This window comes from Halichoerus grypus, chromosome 4 (assembly GCF_964656455.1).
Source record: "Halichoerus grypus chromosome 4, mHalGry1.hap1.1, whole genome shotgun sequence".
NCBI classification, from domain to species: Eukaryota; Metazoa; Chordata; class Mammalia; order Carnivora; family Phocidae; genus Halichoerus; species Halichoerus grypus.
The window spans coordinates 161,557,766-161,576,945 of record NC_135715.1 but is presented as its reverse complement, the minus strand read 5'-3'; the positions used below and the strand labels follow the sequence as shown (position 1 = coordinate 161,576,945).

The window sequence follows — 19,180 nt, the reverse complement described above, 5'->3', positions numbered from 1 at the left end:
TTCATTGTTATTTCTATCAACAGCCACTAATTCCACTTCAAAAATGAGTTTTGAGTTTGCTGGAATTTTGGCACCAGGCTATCTTCAATCTCTAGGTGAGTTTTTTTTACTATATCAGCAATAAACAATATAGTCTCCCTTTTGGGGAAAGTTGGTTTGAACTCCCTTTTAAAAAACAGATTTCATAAACTATCATCCAGAATCCTTTCAGACTTGTTTTTTGGATTTGTGTTTATTAAGCTTCAAAGCTTTTTACTTGCTGATATTCACAGTTCTTGCACCTTTAAACGTTTTCAAAAAAATTAAGGTGAGGACTGCCAGATCTAACAAATAATGTAGAATAGCACTTAATTTTAATGTTTCAGATAACTGGCAAATCATTTTTAGTATGTATTCCACGCAATGCTGAATCTGAGCATTTTATCTCACAAGCCCATTTTAAGCTAAAGTCCTTGTTAGCTTTCTTGGCAATATTTTTACTGTTTTCCTAATAATTTGTGTTCTCTAACAAACAAATCTTAACCTGCAGGAAATCTGAGGGTGTTTGTTGTGGGCATTATGCTAAATGAACACCTACACCATGGCCCATGTGGGCCCATGTGGGGCTCGATCCCACAAACCTGAGATCATGACCTGAGCTGAAATCAAGAGTCAGATGTTTAGGTCCCATATTGAACTCGAGTTGGAAGAGGTGAGTCCGGTCTCAAAATGGAGGGCCATGATCAAAGGAACCAGAGCAGCTGAGAAAACTGTTTATTGGTGGTTTGAGCTTTGAAACTACAGATGATAGTTTAAGAGAACATTTTGAAAAATGGGGTACACTTACAGATTGTGTGGTGATGAGAGACCCCCCAAACAAAACGTTCCGGGGGTTTTGGTTTTGTGACTTACTCTTGTGTTGAAGAGGTGGATGCAGCAATGTGTGCCCAACCACACAAGGTTGATGGGCGTGTAGTGGAACCAAAGAGAGCTGTTTCTAGAGCTGTGAAGAAAATTTTTGTTGGTGGTATTAAAGAAGATACAGAAGAATATAATTTGAGAGACTACTTTGAAAAGTATGGCAAGATAACTCCACAGAAGTTATAGAAGACAAGCAGAGTGGAAAAAAGAGAGGATTTGCTTTTGTAACTTTTGGTGATCATGATACAGTTGATAAAATTGTTGTTCAGAAATACCACACTATTAATGGGCATAACTGTAAAGTGAAAAAAGCCCTTTCTAAACAAGAAATGCAGTCTGCTGGATCACAAAGAGGTCGTGGAGGTGGATCTGGCAACTTCATGGGTCATGGAGGAAACTTTGGAGGTGGTGGTAACTTGGGCCGTGGTGGGAACTTTGGTGGAAGACGAGGCTACGGTGGTGGAGGTGGTGGCAGCAGAGGTAGTTATGGAGGAGGTGATGGTGGATATAATGGATTTGGAGGTGATGGTGGCAACTATGGTGGTGGTCCTGGTTATAGTAGTAGAGGAGGCTATGGTGGTGGTGGACCAGGATATGGAAACCAAGGAGGTGGATATGGAGGTAGTGGTGGAGGATATGATGGTTACAATGAAGGAGGAAATTTTGGAGGTGGTAACTATGGTGGTGGTGGGCACTATAATGATTTTGGAAATTATAGTGGACAACAGCAATCAAATTATCGACCCATGAAAGGGGGCAGTTTTGGTGGAAGAAGCTCAGGCAGTCCCTATAGTGGTGGTTATGGATCTGGTGGTGGAAGTGGTGGATATGGTAGCAGAAGGTTCTAAAAAAAATTCAGAAGAAAAGGGCTACAGTTCTTAGCAGGAGAGCAAGGAGTTGTCAGGAAAACTGCAGGTTACTTTGAGACAGTCGTCCCAAATGCATTAGAGGAACTGTAAAAATCTGCCACAGAAGGAAGGACGATCCATAGTCAGAAAAGTTACTGCAGCTTAAACAGGAAACCCTTCTTGTTCAGGACTGTCATAGCCACAGTTTGCAAAAAGTGCAGCTATTGATTGATGCAATGTAGTGTCAATTAGATGTACATTCCTGAGGTCTTTTATCTGTTGTAGCTTTGTCTTTGTCTTTTTCTTTTCATTACATCAGGTATATTGCCCTGTAAATTGTGGTAGTGGTACCAGGAATAAAAAATTAGGGAATTTTTAACTTTTCAAAAAAAAAAGAGTCAGATGTTTAACCAACTGAGTCACCCAGGGGACCCAGCCAGTTACGTTTTAGAAACTCAATTTAACTGATGTTTCTTCATGGTTAGATTCAAGGTTTGAAACTTTGGCAGAAAAATCACAGAAGAGATGCTGTGTTCTTCTTTTTTCTTTCTTTTATTTTTTTAAAGATTTTATTTATTTATTTGTCAGAGAGAGAGAGCACAAGCAGGGGAACGGCAGGCAGAGGGAGAAGCAGGCTCCCCGCTGAGCAAGGAGCATGATACGGAACTCGATCCCAGGACCGTAGGATCATGACCTGAGCCATGACACTTAACCAACTGAGCCACCCAGGCATCCCTCGAGATGTTGTGTTCTTCTCATTGTATCTTATCATGTGGTTCATAATTTTGATCTGTCTCATTACTAGTGAAATTAACCTTGATCACATGTCTGAGTTGGTGCCTGCCAGGTTTCTCTACTGTAAAGTTCCATTTTTCCCTTTTATATTCAATTAATGTTTGTTGTTGTTGTTTTTAAGACTTTAATCAGTGTTTTTGGAGTGGAGGGAATACTTAAAATCTCTGTAAATATATTATTCTCTATTCACCTTTTCACCCACTGGTTTTAACATCACTTGATGTTTCTTGGCTGAATTTCTGCGATGCTTGCTAGTAACAAGACATTTAAAAAATGATAGTAAATGCATAATAGAAATATGGACAAAAGGCACATAAACAAGAAGTGCAAATTCCTGATAAAATATGCAAAGATGATTAATCTTACTATGTTGAGGTAGTATAGTATAGCAGTTAAGAATATTAGTTCCAGGGGCACCTGGGTGGCTCAGTCATTAAGCGTCTGCCTTCGGCTCAGGTCATGGTCCCAGGGTCCTGGGATCGAGCCCCGCATTGGGCTCCCTGCTCCGCGGGAGGCCTGCTTCTCTCTCTCCCACTACCCCTGCTTGTGTTCTCTCGCTGTCTCTCTCTGTCAAATAAATAAATAAAATCTTAAAAAAAAAAAAAAAAAAAAAGAACCTGGCCTCAAATCTTGGCTCTACTACTTACTAGCTGCAAATTAAAACAAGATCCATTCCTACCTATCACATTAAGAAAGATAAAAATATTTTTATAATACAAAGTGTTGGTGATGGGAAAGCAGGCACTTATATACTGTTGTCGGGAGTGTCCTCAATTTGGAGGTAATCTATCAATAACAAATCATAAATGTATTTGCGTTTTGAGTCAGCAATACTACTTCCAGGAATTTATTCCTCAAATACACTTATATGTTTGTAGAAAAATGCGTGTATAAGATATTCACTGCAGTATCATTTATAACAGCAAAAGCTGGGAACTACCCACATGTCCTCTAATAGGGATCTGGCTAAAAACTTGCAATATAATGGATACTATGCAGAATGAAAAGAATTAGGAAGATGTGTATGTTCCCAATTGCTAAGTAAAAATTGTAAGGTAAGTGGATGTAGTAATTCCCATCTATATATTAGAAAAGGATATAAAAACATATAGTCATGTAATCCATAGAAATTTCTGAAGTCTACAGAAGGAACGTAAGAGTGGTTGTTTCTTTGGAGGGCCTTTTAGATGTCTGGGCATGGCATATTTTTTGTATTGCTAAAAATAATTTATTGTTTGAACTCTTTGTTTGAATTTTGACATGTATTTAATGAATTTTTTGAATAGGTAATATATGTATGTGTCAATAAATTCAAAATGTCAAAAAGAGAATACAATCTCCCTTCCATTCCTATTCACCAACCATCCATTTTCCCAGTCTAAAGGCAACCAATGTTACCAATTTCTTGGGTATTCTTTCAGAGAAACTTTATTACTTTTTAATTCAGTTTGTTGAATTATATACCACACATACAGATTTATAGTTTTATTCATGCTCTTTTTTTTTTAAAGATTTTATTTATTTATTTGACAGAGAGAGACACAGCGAGAGAGGGAACACAAGCAGGGGGAGCGGGAGAGGGAGAAGCAGGCTCTCCACGGAGCAGGGAGCCCGATGTGGGACTCGACCCCAGGACCCTGGGACCATGACCTGAACTGAAGGCAGACGCTTAATGACTGAGCCACCCAGGAGCCCCAGTTTCATTCATGTTCTTAATTACTAAACATGAAGTGCAACACAATGAAGTGCATACACTGAAATCTTCCTAAAGCAAAGATTTGGATGTCTTTCCACACAAAACTGAAAGAGACCCTTCCTTTCCAAAACAGAGTACTATCTATTGCAGAGTCCCATTCACCAACTGCCCAGAAGAGCTCAGAAATACCAAATCCAAGCAGCTAAAAATGGTATATTGGCTGTTTTCTGTATCTGGAGGAGAGAGAGACGCTGAATGAGGCTGTATTTGTTACTTTTCATTATATAGTTGGAAAATAATTTGTAAAAACACTTTTTCAAAAAGAGACCCTACCTCCACCCCATTCCCACCCCTGCCAAAACAAGACATTCACCAAGGCACTGTCCTAGATGATGAATAAAATTTGGTAAACAGAAACCCTAGTCCCTACCTCTAAGAAGTTTCTATTTTTAAAACAGCATCATTGTTGATGCATAATAGTTAACAACTGTTGAGTTCTTACTATGTACTAGACTGTGTTCTAACTCATTTAATTCTTATTTGAAGTACTACTGTCATCCCCACTTTTTATATGCAGGAAAAGAGGCCCAGAGGAGAAATTAGGGCACATAGCTAATAAGTGGCAAAGCTAAGATCAAAGCTCAGACAGCACAGCTCCACAGTTTATACATTATCCTATGATGATTGCCTCTAAACTATGCTGATAGAACACAGCCAGTTCCTAGTGGATAAATGGGTTCTATTATAAAAGTTGTAATTTGATTGTTTTTTTTTTTTTGAGAAAAATCTATTATAAGTTCAAAGTTAAAATAATGGTTACTAAATCATTTACACAAGATTTAGAAGTAAATTAATATGAAATAGGGAAAAGGAAAAATTAGAAAAATAGCTGAGAATTTAAAGAGGTTGACTATACATGGGATTCTAAGGGTCCTAAAAATAATGATTTGGTCGTAGAAAGTTGATCTAAAAAAGTAAAGCAATGCTGAATATCCCAGAATAAGTAAAAAAGTAGATAAGAGAAGATTAAGGAAATAAACTGTATAGAAAGAGGAAGATTAAGTGACCAACTGGGCGTTAGTTTAAAGTCTTTAAACAAAATTAAGAAAGGATTTGACAATTTTGATGAAATGGACAAATTCCTTCAAAGACATAAACTGTCAAAGCTCACTTAAGAAAAAATAGATGACTTGAATAGTTCCTGTATCTATAAAATTTGTAGTTTAAAACTTTCCCACAAAGAAAAATCCAGGCCCAGATAGCTTCACTACTGAATTCTACCAAACATTCAAGAAGGAGATAATGCCAGTTCTACCCAGAAAATCAAAGAGGGAAGGGTATTTCCCAACTCACTGTATGAGGACATTAGTGAAGATGGCAGAGGAAGGAGGCCAGGGGATGTTCTTCCACAGAAGTACCAAAAATCCTGGTAAAAATACTGTCAATCAATCTTACTGAAGCTCTGGAAGTTAGTCAAATGTTTAGAGCAACTAAGTAGAATATGAAGACTGCAGTCTGTGTTCTCCATGTAGGTACCTGGTCCAGAGGGAGTAAAATATTGTTCCCAAGGAATTATGTTGTCTGTTTTGACATGTCTATGAATTTCCTGAAGAACCAAAGAAAGGGGTCTGTCTTTATTCTGCCTAACTCAGAACTCTCTCAGAAAACAGAAGTAGGTAAGACTAAGTGGAGAACATTCCTTGAAATCACTGAAAGCCAAATGAACAAATTACAGCCTGGGGCAAAATACAAAAATTGAATCACACAACAAAAATTGAAAGTGAGGGAGGAAAAGCTGGGGTGTGAAACTTTAGGGAATGAGGGTTTTGAAAAACTCCTGCATATACCAGGAAACCTAGAAAAGCCATGCACACGTCCAGGGCAGGATGCATGCTCAGAGCAGACCATAAGCTTTCATAACTGGCTGGTCTTTAGGCTCAGCGCTAGCAGAAAGTGAAGGCTAACACAGAATCTTAAAGGGTCTGGATAAATGTTAAAGGAGGGCCCCAACACAAAGCCAAACTGCAAAGGCCTAGAGAGTATGTTCTTATCTTATCTTTTCTTTTTTTCTTTTGTTTTCTTTTTGCCCATCAGGATATTCAAAATCCCCAGTCTTAAAAAATTACAAAGCATGCAAAAAATGCAAGAATGTATGCCCCATTCACAGGAAAAAAGAAATTGAAGAAACTGTCCCTCAGGAAATAAAGATACTGGAGTTACTAGAAAAAGAGTTGAAATATGCTCAAAAGATGAAGGAAACCATGGATAAAGAATTAAAGGAACTAGGAAAGCAACTTCTCATCAACTGGAGAATAGGAATAAAGAGAGAAAAATTATAAAAAGGAGCCAGAAAGACATTTTGGAGCTTAAAAGTACAAAAACTGAAATCAAAAATTCACTACAGTGATTCACAGCAGATATGAACAGGGAGAAGAATTAGTGAACCTGAAGATTTAAAAAATTATGTAGTCTGAGGAACAGAAACAAAAAAAATGAAGAAAGATAAACAGAGCCTAAAAGACTTGTGAGGCGTCATCAATCATACCAAAATATACAGAATGGGAACCCCAGAAGAAGATGAAAGAAAAAGGGGCAGAAAGAATATTTGAAGAAATAATGGCTTAAAAACTTTCTAAATTTAATAATAGAAAGAATCTACACATCCAAGAAACTCAATAAACTCTAAGTAGGATATACTCAAAAGGTTCTATCCCAAAACATACTGTAATCAAAATATAAAAATCCAAAGATGAAGAGAGAATCTTGACAGCAGCAAGAGAGATGTGACTTGAAATGTACAAGGGATCCTAAATAAAAGTTAATAGCCAGGGATGCCTGGGTGGCTCAGTCGGTTAAGCAGCTGCCTTCGGCTCAGGTCATGATCTCAGGGTCCTGGGATCGAGTTCCGCATCGGGCTCCCTGCTCAGTGGGAAGCCTGCTTCTCCCTCTCCCTCTGCTTGTGCTCTCTCTGTCAAATAAATAAAATCTTAAAAAAAAAAAAAAGTCGATAGCCAATTTCTCATCAGAAACCATGGAAGCCAGAGGCAGGGGCGTGATATATTTAAAGTGCTGAAAGAAAACAAGTGTTAACCAAGAATTCTATTATCAAACAAAATTATCCTTCAATAACGAAGGAGAAATTAAGACATTCTTAGATAAACAACAGCTGCGGGGGCGGGGGGGTTGTTGCTAGCAGATCTGCCCTATGAGAAATGCCAAAGGAGATCATTCAGGCTCAAGTGAAAGGGCACTAGACAATAACTTGAAGCCATATGAAGAAATGAAGAACACTGGTAAAATAAACTACACATAGGTAAATATAAAAGCCAGTACTAGGGTATTTTTGGTTTGTGACCCTTCTTTTCTTTCAATACAATTTAAGAGAAAAATGCATAAAACAATAATTATAAATCTATGTTAACATGATTCAATATTACTAAGATGTCAATTATTTTCAAATTGGTTTACAGATTTAATTCAATTCTAATAAAAATCCCAACAGGCTCAATGTAGAAATTGAAAAGCTGATTATAAAATTCATGTAGAAATATAAAGAACCTAGAATAGCCAAAACACTGTGAAAAGAACAAAGGTGGAGGACTAATGTTTCAGGACACAGTATAAGGCTAAAGTAATCAAGATTGTGGTACTGGCATTGAGATAGACATATAGGTCAATGAAACAGAATAAAGAGTCCAGATACAGACCCACATACATATGGACAATTAATTTTTGATAAAGATAAAAAAACAATTAATTAAATGGAGAAAAAGTAGTCTCTAAAAATAAATTATGCTGGTACAATTAGATATCCATATGCAGAAAAATGAATATTGATCCATACCTCACACATATGCAAAAAATCTAAAAAACAAGACACACAACAACCTCAAAATGGGTCACAGACCTATACAATTTCTAGAAGAAAACACAGAAGATAATTTTTGTGACCTTGGGTTACACAAGGATTTCTAAAATATGAAACCAAAAATATATCCATGAAAGAAAAAATTGATAAATTGGACTTCAGCAAAATTAAAACTCTCTGCCCTTATAAACACACTCTTAAGAGAATGACACAAGCCACAGTCTGGGAAGAAATATTTTTGAATCATGTATCTGATAAGGGACTTGTATTCAGAATATATAAAGAACTTCAAAACTTAATAGTAAGAAAACAATTCAATTTAAAGTAGGCAAAAGACTTGAATAGACATGTCATCAAAGAATTAACAAGGATGGCAAATAAGCAAATGAAAAGATGTTAAATATTATTAGTCATCAGGGAAATGTAAATTAAAATCATAATGAAATCCTACTGCACACCTCTTAGAATATCTAAAATTAAGAAGAATGGCCATACTGAGTGTTGGCAAGGATGTAGAGGAACTGGAACTCTCATGTACTGCTGGTGGGAACGTAAAATGGTACAGCCACTTTGGAAAACTGTTTGGTACTTTCTCAAAAAGTTATGCAGACATGTACTACATGATTCACCCATTCTACTCTTAGGTATTTACTCAAGAGAATGAAAGCATATGTCCACACAAAGACTTGGACATGAATGTTCACAAGAGCTTTATTTCTGGTAACCAAAAACTGGAAACAATCCAAATATCCATCATCAAGTGAATGGGTAAACAAATTGTAGCATATTCACTCAAAGGAATGCTACTGAGCAATAAAAAGGAATAAACTGGCTCGCCTGGGTGGCTCAGTCACTAAGCATCTGCTTTCAGCTCAGGTCATGATCCCAGGGTCCTGGGATGGTGCCCCACATTGGGCTCCCTTCTCCGTAGGAAGTCTGCTTCTCCCTCTCCCACTCCCCCTGCTTGTGTTCCCTCTCTCGTTGTCTCTCTGTCAAATAAATAAATAAAATCTTAAAAAAAAAAAAAGAATAAACTATTGACATACAGATCAACATGAATGAATCTGAAAATGATTAAACTATCTGAAAGAAGCCAGAAAAAACCGTACATACTGTATGATTCCATTTATATAAAATTCTAGAAAAGGTATACAAATCACTAGTGACAAAAGCAGATCAGTAGTTGCCTGGGATTCATGGAGAATAGAGAGAGGCAGGAAGGAGAAACTACAAAAGGACACAAGAGAAATTTGGGGGGTAACTGAAATGTTCATAATTACGATTGTGGTAATGGTTTTATGGGTATATACACATGCCAAAACTTAACAAATGGTGTATCATAATATGCGCAATTTAATCCATATCAATTACATCTCTTTTAAATGTTAAAATTTTTTGAGGGGAGAAAATAAGATTAGCGAAAAATATAAATATTCAGGCAATATCAGATGAGTGCTTCAACAAGGGACTCTAACTGCAAATATATAATGATATCCAACATTTGGGTAAATAAGATAAAGGGGGTATCGTTATTTACACTGATGAAGAAAGAGAAGCAGAAGAAATAAAACGGGAAAAAAGATAAGAAATTTAAAAAATCTTTCCTCTGTAATGACAGGAAAATGGAAGTGGGGGCTCATGGATGGGTCATGAAATGAGCTTAGTGGGTGGGAACCAACATTTAAAACAAACAACTACACCAGTCTCTCCAAAGTGAAATACTCTATAGACTAGAAGAGCAAATAAGAAAACACAGAGTACGTAGTGAGGTTAAGTATTATTCTAAAGACACTATATCATGATGTGAACTTGCATTTCCTAATGTAGGCTGTATGAGAAAAGAAGTATGGAAAATGTTAAATTCTAGACCACAGCAAGTTTGCTGATTTGTCAAGAAGAGAAATATAAAGAATGAAATAAATGTGAAAAGAAGAACGGATAGCTTTTGGAAAATATAGGACATTTTAGAAGACTGGATTTAATGGGTGGAGAAAGAAGAGACTAGAGGAGGAAAAAAAACAACTGAGAAAGTTTCAAACTTTTACATGACAATATATTAAGATAAGACTGTTGAGCAAGAGAGGTTATACAGAACTAAAACTAAGGATTAAAGATAAATCAGACAAATGATTTCAAGAGGGGAAAGAGAACAAGCCAGTATTCAAGACAGATTAAGAAATGGAAGATAAGAATTTGGAAAAGGGGGACAGCTGGGTGGCTCAGTTGGTTAAGTATCTGCCTTCAGCTCAAGTCATGAGTCCTGGGATCAACCCCACATCGGGCTCCTTGCTCAGCTGGGAGCTTGCTTCTCCCTCTGCCTGCTGCTCCCCCTGCTTGTGCTCTCTCTCTCTGACAAACAAATAAATAAAATCTTAAAAATAATTTGGAAAATAATGAAAAATATGAAGAATGGTGGTGTAGTTGAACAAATTATACCTGAAAGTTTTACATGTGAGACAAAAAGCTATTATATTTTATTTTAAAATTTACTTATTTGAGAGTGGGGGGGGTGGGGCCACGTGGGCGGGCAGAGGGACAGGGAGACAGAACTCTAAGCAGACTCCATGCTGAGCATGGACCCCCAACGCAGGGCTCGATCTCATGACCCTGAGATCACAACCTCAGCTGAAACCAAGTGTTGGACACCTAATTGACTGCACCACCCAGGCACCCTGGGAAAAAACTATTTTAATAATAAACTTTGTCTATAATTTTTTGTTATTCCAATTTAAACTGTGTGTATGTGTATGTAATTGTTACAACAGTTCATTTTTACTATAAATTCTGAAAGTACGGGGGGAGAAAAGAAAAAGTTATTCATGAATCCAATATTCAGAGATAACTATGGTTAACATTTTCATGTATTTTCCTCAGACTATTGTCTATTCTTTCATTTTTATCAGGAAACTATTCTTCCCCCTTTTATTGACTGATCTATGTTTTTGAGCCCCTGGCAATCTTTTTAAAAGATTTTATTTATTTATTTGACAGACAGCACAAGCAGGGGGAGCAGCAGGCAGAAGGAAAGGGAGAAGCAGGCTCCCCGCTAAGCAGGGAGCCCAATGTGGGGCTCAATCCCAGGACCCCGGGATCATGACCTGAGTTGAAGGCAGACGCTTACCTGACTGAGCCACCCAGGTGCCCTCCCTAGCAGTTTTTAAAAACTAGTCTTTACACTCATTTATATTTGGAAGATCTTTGAGTTTTGTTATTATAAAAATGTTTTTTAATTTCAATGCAATTATGAAGCAAAAATATTTTCTTTTAGACATAGGTGTATTTCTTTTTATATACTATGCATTTGCTATACACCTCTCTAGTATTGGATTGTCTTTACAGAGAAGCAGTTCTATTGACTGCAGCACATTAGATTTAAATGGATTCACTGGAAGTAAACCAAGTATCACTTATCCCCTACTTAGCAACCTACTCTAAATTGGAAGCAAAAAGTTTTCAAGTAAATATGCATATGATGCATATCTTGTAATGCTGGGGTTGCCAAGAGAGATTTCACAAATTTCTCTGGTGAGAAAACAATTTAAGGAAGATAAGTATTTTAAATCTAGATAAAATTTCATGAAGAGATTTTTCTTTGAGGGATGCTCTGTGAGGCTAGAATATCTAATGAATCCTGGTGCAGGATTCAGCCTCTCACCTTCTGCCAAGGACTTCTTAAAGATCTGTCCCAGTTCCCATAGCAGGGACTGCAGTTTGGAGGCAATTTTGGGCATATGTTTTTGGCAATAGATCTTCAATGCCTTGAAGAAGATTTCAATCTCATTTGAAGCAGAAGCCTTCCTTGACCAATGGACAAGATGATAAAGATGAGCAATGGAGAAAATATTCAGTCTAAATCTGTATGGAAACACATAACATCTCTCTAGCCTCTCTCTGACATGCCACCACCCCATATAAGTCAGGATCAAGAATGAAAATATTCTAATTCTATGAAGACAACCTAAAAGTAAAATGTGAAAATACATAATAAAGTGATTTAAATTGCTTAGTGAATTTTTTTTCATTTTTGTTCTTTAACTATAATCAAGAAAATTATTTGTATAAAGTGTCAAAAATTCTGATTTACACCTTTAGAAATAATTGAATTCCTATCACATTCTTAAAACAAGAACAGACTGCTATGGAAGAAACAAACATTAAGAATTTCTAGAAATTATAAATATGACTGTCAAAAGTAAGATTTTAATGAACAGATAACTAATAGAGTGATAAAGGTGAAAAATGAATGAGTGATTTGAAAGCTAAAGCAGAGTAAATCTTGAACAATGTACAACAAAAAAACGGAAAATGCAAGAAAAAAAATTGACACCTGGAATGTCAGGTGGACCAGTAGTTATCTAATGGGAATTACAGAGGGAAGAAATAGAAGAGAAAAAATAATTTTTTAAATAATATAGAAAAACTCCTCTGAATTGAAGAAATCTCCGAGTTTTCAAACTGAAAACCTGTCTAGTGCAAAGCAAAATGTGTGAAAAGATCCACGCCTCCATATATCCAGGTAAGCTGTGATAATTCCAACGATAAAGGCTTAAAAGCTCATAGAGACAAGAAAACAAGGGGTAAAACAAAAAGACAAAAAGTAATGGAATGAGACTGGTTGGCTCTGGAATTCTTAACATGTCTGAATGCTTGAGGACAGTGGAGTAGCGATTTCAAAGGAACCACTATGAGGAAAATGCGATTTTGATCTTGAAACCATTACTTGGCCAAATTATTACTCAAATGTGAGGGCAAGATATAAACAATTTGAAGGTGCAAGGATTCATAATCCCATGCATGTACTAACATACATCACTTAAAGAGGAACTTCATAAAAGAAATTATGATTTACAAGAAAAAGAGTGAGATTTTTTAAAAAATGTTGCTTCTTAATAGAATCTATAAAGAAGAAAGAAAGAACAAAGTGACAAAAAGTCGGAGAATCCAGTGGATGGTTACTTTTGAAACATTCTTCCTCAAGCAGCAGAAGCTTACAATAGCTAACAGGATTTTTACTTCCTTCTCTATGAGTCCAAGCACAATACTATATTGTGCAGTGGATGTTTACACAATCATAATTCTACAATTTCTGGCTTTTTTTTTTTTTAAAGACTTTTAAAAAATTTATTTATTTGACAGAGAGCAAGCACAAGCAGGGGGAGCAGCAGAGGCAGAGGGAGAAGCAGGCTCCCCACTGAGCAGGGAGCCTGATGCAGGACTTGATCCCAGGACTCCAGGATCACGACCTGAGCCAAAGGCAGATGTTCTAACGACTGAGCCACCAAGGCGCCCAATTTCTGACGTTTTTATTTTAAGTTTTAGATCTGTGGACAAAACATAAATTATGTGATAATAGCTAAAATGTTACAAACCTAGGAGAGAGTAAATGAGAGATAACAAGAAATAAGGATATAGTATTTACAGTTGTAATAGTAACCTTCAGAAGTAAAAATTAGGAACAAAAACCAAAACCTCAGAACACTGTTAATAGGAGTTTCTTTTGAAGAGTGGTGGTAGAGTTATGGAGTTTTTTTCTTTTCCTTTTTTATGCCCTTCTACTTAATTTGATTTGATTTACCATGTATAGGCATAACTTTGTAATTCTTTAAAAAAATGTTTAAAATAAGAAATACAGGGTACTACCATCAATAAGGGATAATTCAATAATTATGATATACAATGGAATACTGACCAAATGGAGAAAGAGATACATCTATAGGTATTGACATGAAAAACTGTCCATGAGTAAAAAAATAAGCTTCAGAAATGATAGTGGATAATGAAATGATCCTACTTATGTTAAAAAAAATTACATGACATAAAGAGAAAGAAGGTGTGTGTATAAATGTTTGTAAGATGTTTACAGTGCTGTAGCAACAATTTACCAAAATGGCAGGAGCCTTTGAAGATATTTTAGTGTTTTAGACTGAATTTGTTTTTTTAAAGATTTTATTTTAAGAAATCTCTATACCCAATGTGGGGCTTGAACTCACAACCCCAAGATCAAGAGTCATATGATCCACCAACTGAGCCCCTAGACTGCATTTTTAATAGGCAGAATTTATAAGCACACCTTGGTTTCTTTTTGAGGTAGTTTAAATTTCTATTAGCCACTGAATATGTACATCTGCACTAATTAACATTTTTGGTACCACTCTAGAGAATAAGATGGAATTTCAATAATGTTCAAAATATTAACATGTTAATTATTCTAGCTGTTACTCAATCTGGCAACCTTCAGACACAAGTTAGTCTCTCTAGTGTTTTACACTTGGAAAAAACTGAAACTGAACCAAGAAAGAGGACTTTTTTATATTGAAAAATTTGAAAGTGTATAACATCATAAAAGTCAAGTAAGTTGGATTTCTGGCATTAGACAGCTCTAAAAACTATTACATTAACAGTCTATTTTTGCTTCTAACAACATTGAAACATATTCAGTCATAAGTCCTCTTTTTAATAATTTAGTTTTTTCTTACCAGGCTATTTTCTTTCCAAGCTTCTGGGAACTTGGGTCTCTGTTTTTCCCTAGATACCAGAACCTGCATATCTTCAAAAGTGGGATGGTTTCCAACTTCTGTCTGAAAAGCCATCTGGTATTCTGGTACAGATTCACCTGTGTATTTTTTTTAAAAGAAGGACAGAATAAAATTTCCAACTATGTTAAAATGATGGAATAACAGCAGAATTTCTGATACCAAGTAAGCAGAGAAATTATGTCACAATCTTTTTTTTTTTTTTAACCCTTTAGGGCATATTTGGAAATCCAAAAGAAATCCTGTTGTGGGTTTTAATAAATGCTTTACTTAGAATAGTCTTTGATAAATTAAACATCTGTTGATAAATCAAGTGGTAGTTTCAACAGTGGACATAGCTATTTTTAAATGATTTCTAGTATTACTAAATTGGGGGGGATTATTAATTATATATATATAAGGTATACTTAATACTTGAAAATGCCTGAATTCTTATCCCATACAGAGATCAAGGGTGGCGAATATGAGGACAAAGTCCAGGATCTAGTAGAACACATGTCTGTACAACCAAATATAAGCACACAGATGTTTAGTCATCCTGTCTTAATATGTCACTGGCTCTATTATAGTCCAGCCAGACTGTATCAAATGTCACAAAAATTTTTGTGATAATGGCCATGATAGAAAAATCAGTATACTGATTTTTTTAAAAAAATTCCTCTTAAAAAACAGTATCTAGATCAAGGATTTTAAAGTTTCATTAACTATTCTACCACTGTTTAATAACCCTATTTATCACCAATAAAGCACAATCAGCTGCTTGTGATGAGAAGCTCATGATTTTTACAAAATGTTATCAAATTAAACTTAATAAACATATTGAGCATACAGAAGATCTCTGGGACCAATAGTCAGAAAACCAATGGTCTAGTCAAAATCTTGACAAACAACACAGGAGACTCTTCCTGTCTCCTGGCGCCACTCCCCACCCCATTAAAACGACAGGATAAATTAGAAGGAGGAACACCAGAATGTAGGATAAGGCACTTAAGCTCTAATCCTGGCTTCATCTCTCTCCTGGAAAAGTCATTTATTTTTTTTATTTTGAGACAGACAGACTGACAGACAATCTTAAGCAAGCTCCACGCTCAGTGTGGAGCCCAACATGGGGCTTGATCTCACAACCTTGAGATCATGATCTGAGCCAAAATCAAGAGTCAGACGCTTAACGGACTAAGCCACCGAGGCGCCCCTGGAAAAGTCATTTATTCTGTTTTTAATTTTCCTGCCAGCAAAATGGCAATGTCTGTCTTCCTTATCTCACTCACATGGAGATAATACAAAAGTTATAATGACCCAGATAGAAAGTACTTTATAAAACATGTATTTAATTTTTGTTTCAATTTGGATATTCAAAACAACATATAAACAGTTGCCCTCCTCCAATATTAAAAAAGATTAAATTACAAAGATTAATTCTATAATTTATGCAGTACAACCCCAAAATTTTGGAATATTACACTATCTAAACAAGTGATATGTTCACATACTTTAAACATTTAAGCAGATACTTATTGTTGACAATTGCCATTAATATTGAACTTGAAAGACAAAATTGAAAGATTCAATCCTGCTAGTTAGTGTATCACTTTCACTCATGAAACCTCATTTGATAAAACCTGAACCCATAATATCTGTGAACTGTAAGATATTTAGTATCTAGTATATCTTATCTGTCTCTGAGACATAAACACAACACATATAGATATCTTCCAAGTGCTATTTATTAGGTTTTTTTTTCCGAATACTCGTTCAGGATAATTAAAAATTCATAATTTTACTTATTTGTTTTAATCAGGTCTAAAATATAATTAGAAAACCTGCTAAATAAAACTAATGTACAATCTTATTTTGTAAATGAAATGACATTAAGAACTGTCAATTTTCTAATAAATCTTCATGGCTCTAAATCTAATTTTTCAATAGATACTTGTTTAGCGCTTAGTATTAGGCATTAGGGACACAAAGATTAATGTTAATGATATCATCATCATGAATTCTATTAGTCTTAACTGGATTTCCTTAAAACTTTATTATCATTGGATTGCTCAAGGGAAGTTTTATAATCCTACTTTCTTTCAAACTGTCCAAAATAGATAAAATGTCTAAGAATATCAGATACCATTCCCTGCTTCAAACCTCATTTGCTATTTGTTAATTATGTCTCTAAGCAGTTAGGAACTTTCTAGTTCCCTTCTTAAATTATGCTTGTTCTCTTTTTTCTTTTTCTTTCTCTTGCTTTCCTATTTTCTTTCTTCCTTCCATATTCCTCCTTTATATGAATATTGCAGCATTTCAATTTTTTGTAATACAGACACCTAATTCATTTATTCTGCAAATACTTTACAGAGGGTCAGTCTACATAACGTAATGTCTACATTTAATAATAAAGCATGTACTGCATTTGGAGATATACCATACAAGTTTGAAGAAATGTTTTCCAAGAATTGTATCATTATAACATGCTATTCTATGTTTATTAATATGTTTATGGGAACCTTTTTATTCAACTTCTCCCCCCATTTCATTGTTAAAATTTTTAAGAGTACCCTAAATCTTCTTCCTGTGCTGTCTTAATACTTTTCCTTCCCATACTCTGTAATATTGCTGTCTTCTCTATTCCACAGAATCTCTTCTAAGAATACTAATAACCTCCTCCGATTCAAATTCAAAGATCATTCCTCAGTTCTATTTCCTTTTGACTTCATATTACATCTACTGCTATCAATCTGGGTTCTTAACATTTTCTAACATCGAGTTCCAAGATACTATGATTTCTTAGTTTTCTCACTATTTTTCTGACCAATGGTCTTCTTAACTAACCTACTGGTACAGGGAGGTCCCCCAATATGCAGTCTTTATTCCCCAATTTTTTGCACTCTTAATTTGTTCTCTTAGGAGAGAGCATTCACTCATAAGTTCCCATTTACCATCTATGGATAGATAATTAAAAAAAAATTTTTTTTTAAATTTCTTCAGTTGTCCCTCAATACCCCATCCAAAAGTCTCCATAATTAATTCACCTTTCCATATAATAAATATTTTCTCCTAAGTTCCTGGCTGCCACCCTATTTCTTTGATCTCTGAATATTTCTCAATTCCTTAGATTTTCTTCTAATAGCTAAGTAGAACCACAGATTTCTCCTCTATATTTTCTTACATGTGCCTCTTCTTGCCAATTTCCATATCCAAGATTATAGGATCTCTTACTGCAACTCTTGTTTTTCTCCTTTATTTTTATTTTCATTGTGGTTAAATATACACAAAATTTACCATTTTAACAATTTTTAAGCATATAGTCAGTCCTGTGGCAATAAGTACATTAATAATGTTGTGTAACCATCACTACTACCCATCTCTAGAACTTTTTACATCTTCCCAGACAGAAACTATGTATCCATTAAATAGTAACACCTTATTTCTTTTTCCTATTTTTTTAACTATTTTTTTTTTAAGTAATCTCCACCCCCAAAATGGGGCTCGAACTCATGGCCCCAACCCAGAGGTCAAGAGTCACATGCTCTATTGATTGAGTCAGCCAGGCACCTGTCTTTTCCCTTTTTAAACTGCCTCTAATTCTTTCAATCTCAATTTATCCTATACATCTGCTAAAATAATCTACAAATAAGATTGAATTGCCTTTCCCTTTTCTTTTTTCTTCTTTTTTAAGATTTATTTGAGAGAGAGAGAGAGAGAGCATGGGGGAGGGGCAGAGGGAGAGAATCTTCAAGTAGACTCCACGCTGAGCATTAAGTCCCATGTGGGGCTCAATCTCAGGACTCTGAGATCACGACCTGAGCCAAAACCAAGAATTATACTGCATTTGGAGGTATACCAACTGTGCCACCCAGGCACCCTGCTTTTCCTTTTTCAAACACTTGATATTGCTCTTTATTATTTATCAGACCAAAAGCAATAGTTATTCTTTGAATGCAGTAGTTGTCCAAAAAAATGTTGCTGATGGCAGTATACTAATGCTGGTAATAAGAATCATTTTAGTCAGACATGCTTCTAAAAAATAAAATTCTGGATTAGGATATATTAAAAAAAATCTCTGGCCAAAATTCCAATAATAGAAATAAAAAGTTTCAAAAGTTCCAATAATATGTGTGATACTACTGCAATTCTGCTATGTCCAGAAAAATACCTTAATTGAGTACTTTGTACTTACAATTAACTAGGAAATATACTTCTAAATAATAACTGATTGACCTATAGTCAATCTAAATAATTAACTTATTTTATTTTTAGAATTATAACTACTGTTAAATGCTTACTGTTTCTAAAGCAAAAAAATTCAACCCTACCACTAATCTTTGTTTTTATTTAATAGTTCCATTTCATAATTTGTCTAATGCTGATTCAACTGACTGTTTTTCCTTTTTCTATGCCTTTAATGGTGTTATTCCTATAAGGTAGAAGCCATATATATCAAATCATTTTGTACATCATCTAGAAGAATGTAATGCACATATTGATAGTTTAAGTTTTTATAGGACAATAATGACAGTAATATAATCCTAACAAAAAAACTATAAAC

At 35.2% G+C, this 19,180-nt stretch overlaps 1 protein-coding gene and 1 pseudogene across 3 annotated transcripts in view; one reads left to right on the top strand and one right to left on the bottom strand.

Moving 5' to 3' along the window:
• The window catches only part of BMPR2 (bone morphogenetic protein receptor type 2), a 193,379-nt gene that overhangs the window by 13,029 nt on the left and 161,170 nt on the right, over positions 1–19,180 (bottom strand). For all 3 annotated transcript variants that reach the window (XM_036070719.2, XM_078071204.1, XM_078071205.1), the window contains exon 10: positions 14,584–14,720. In XM_036070719.2, the coding sequence (XP_035926612.1) occupies positions 14,584–14,720 (137 nt within the window). The remainder of the gene's footprint in view (positions 1–14,583; positions 14,721–19,180) is intronic.
• Positions 669–2,143, top strand: LOC118521902 (heterogeneous nuclear ribonucleoprotein A3 pseudogene; annotated as a pseudogene).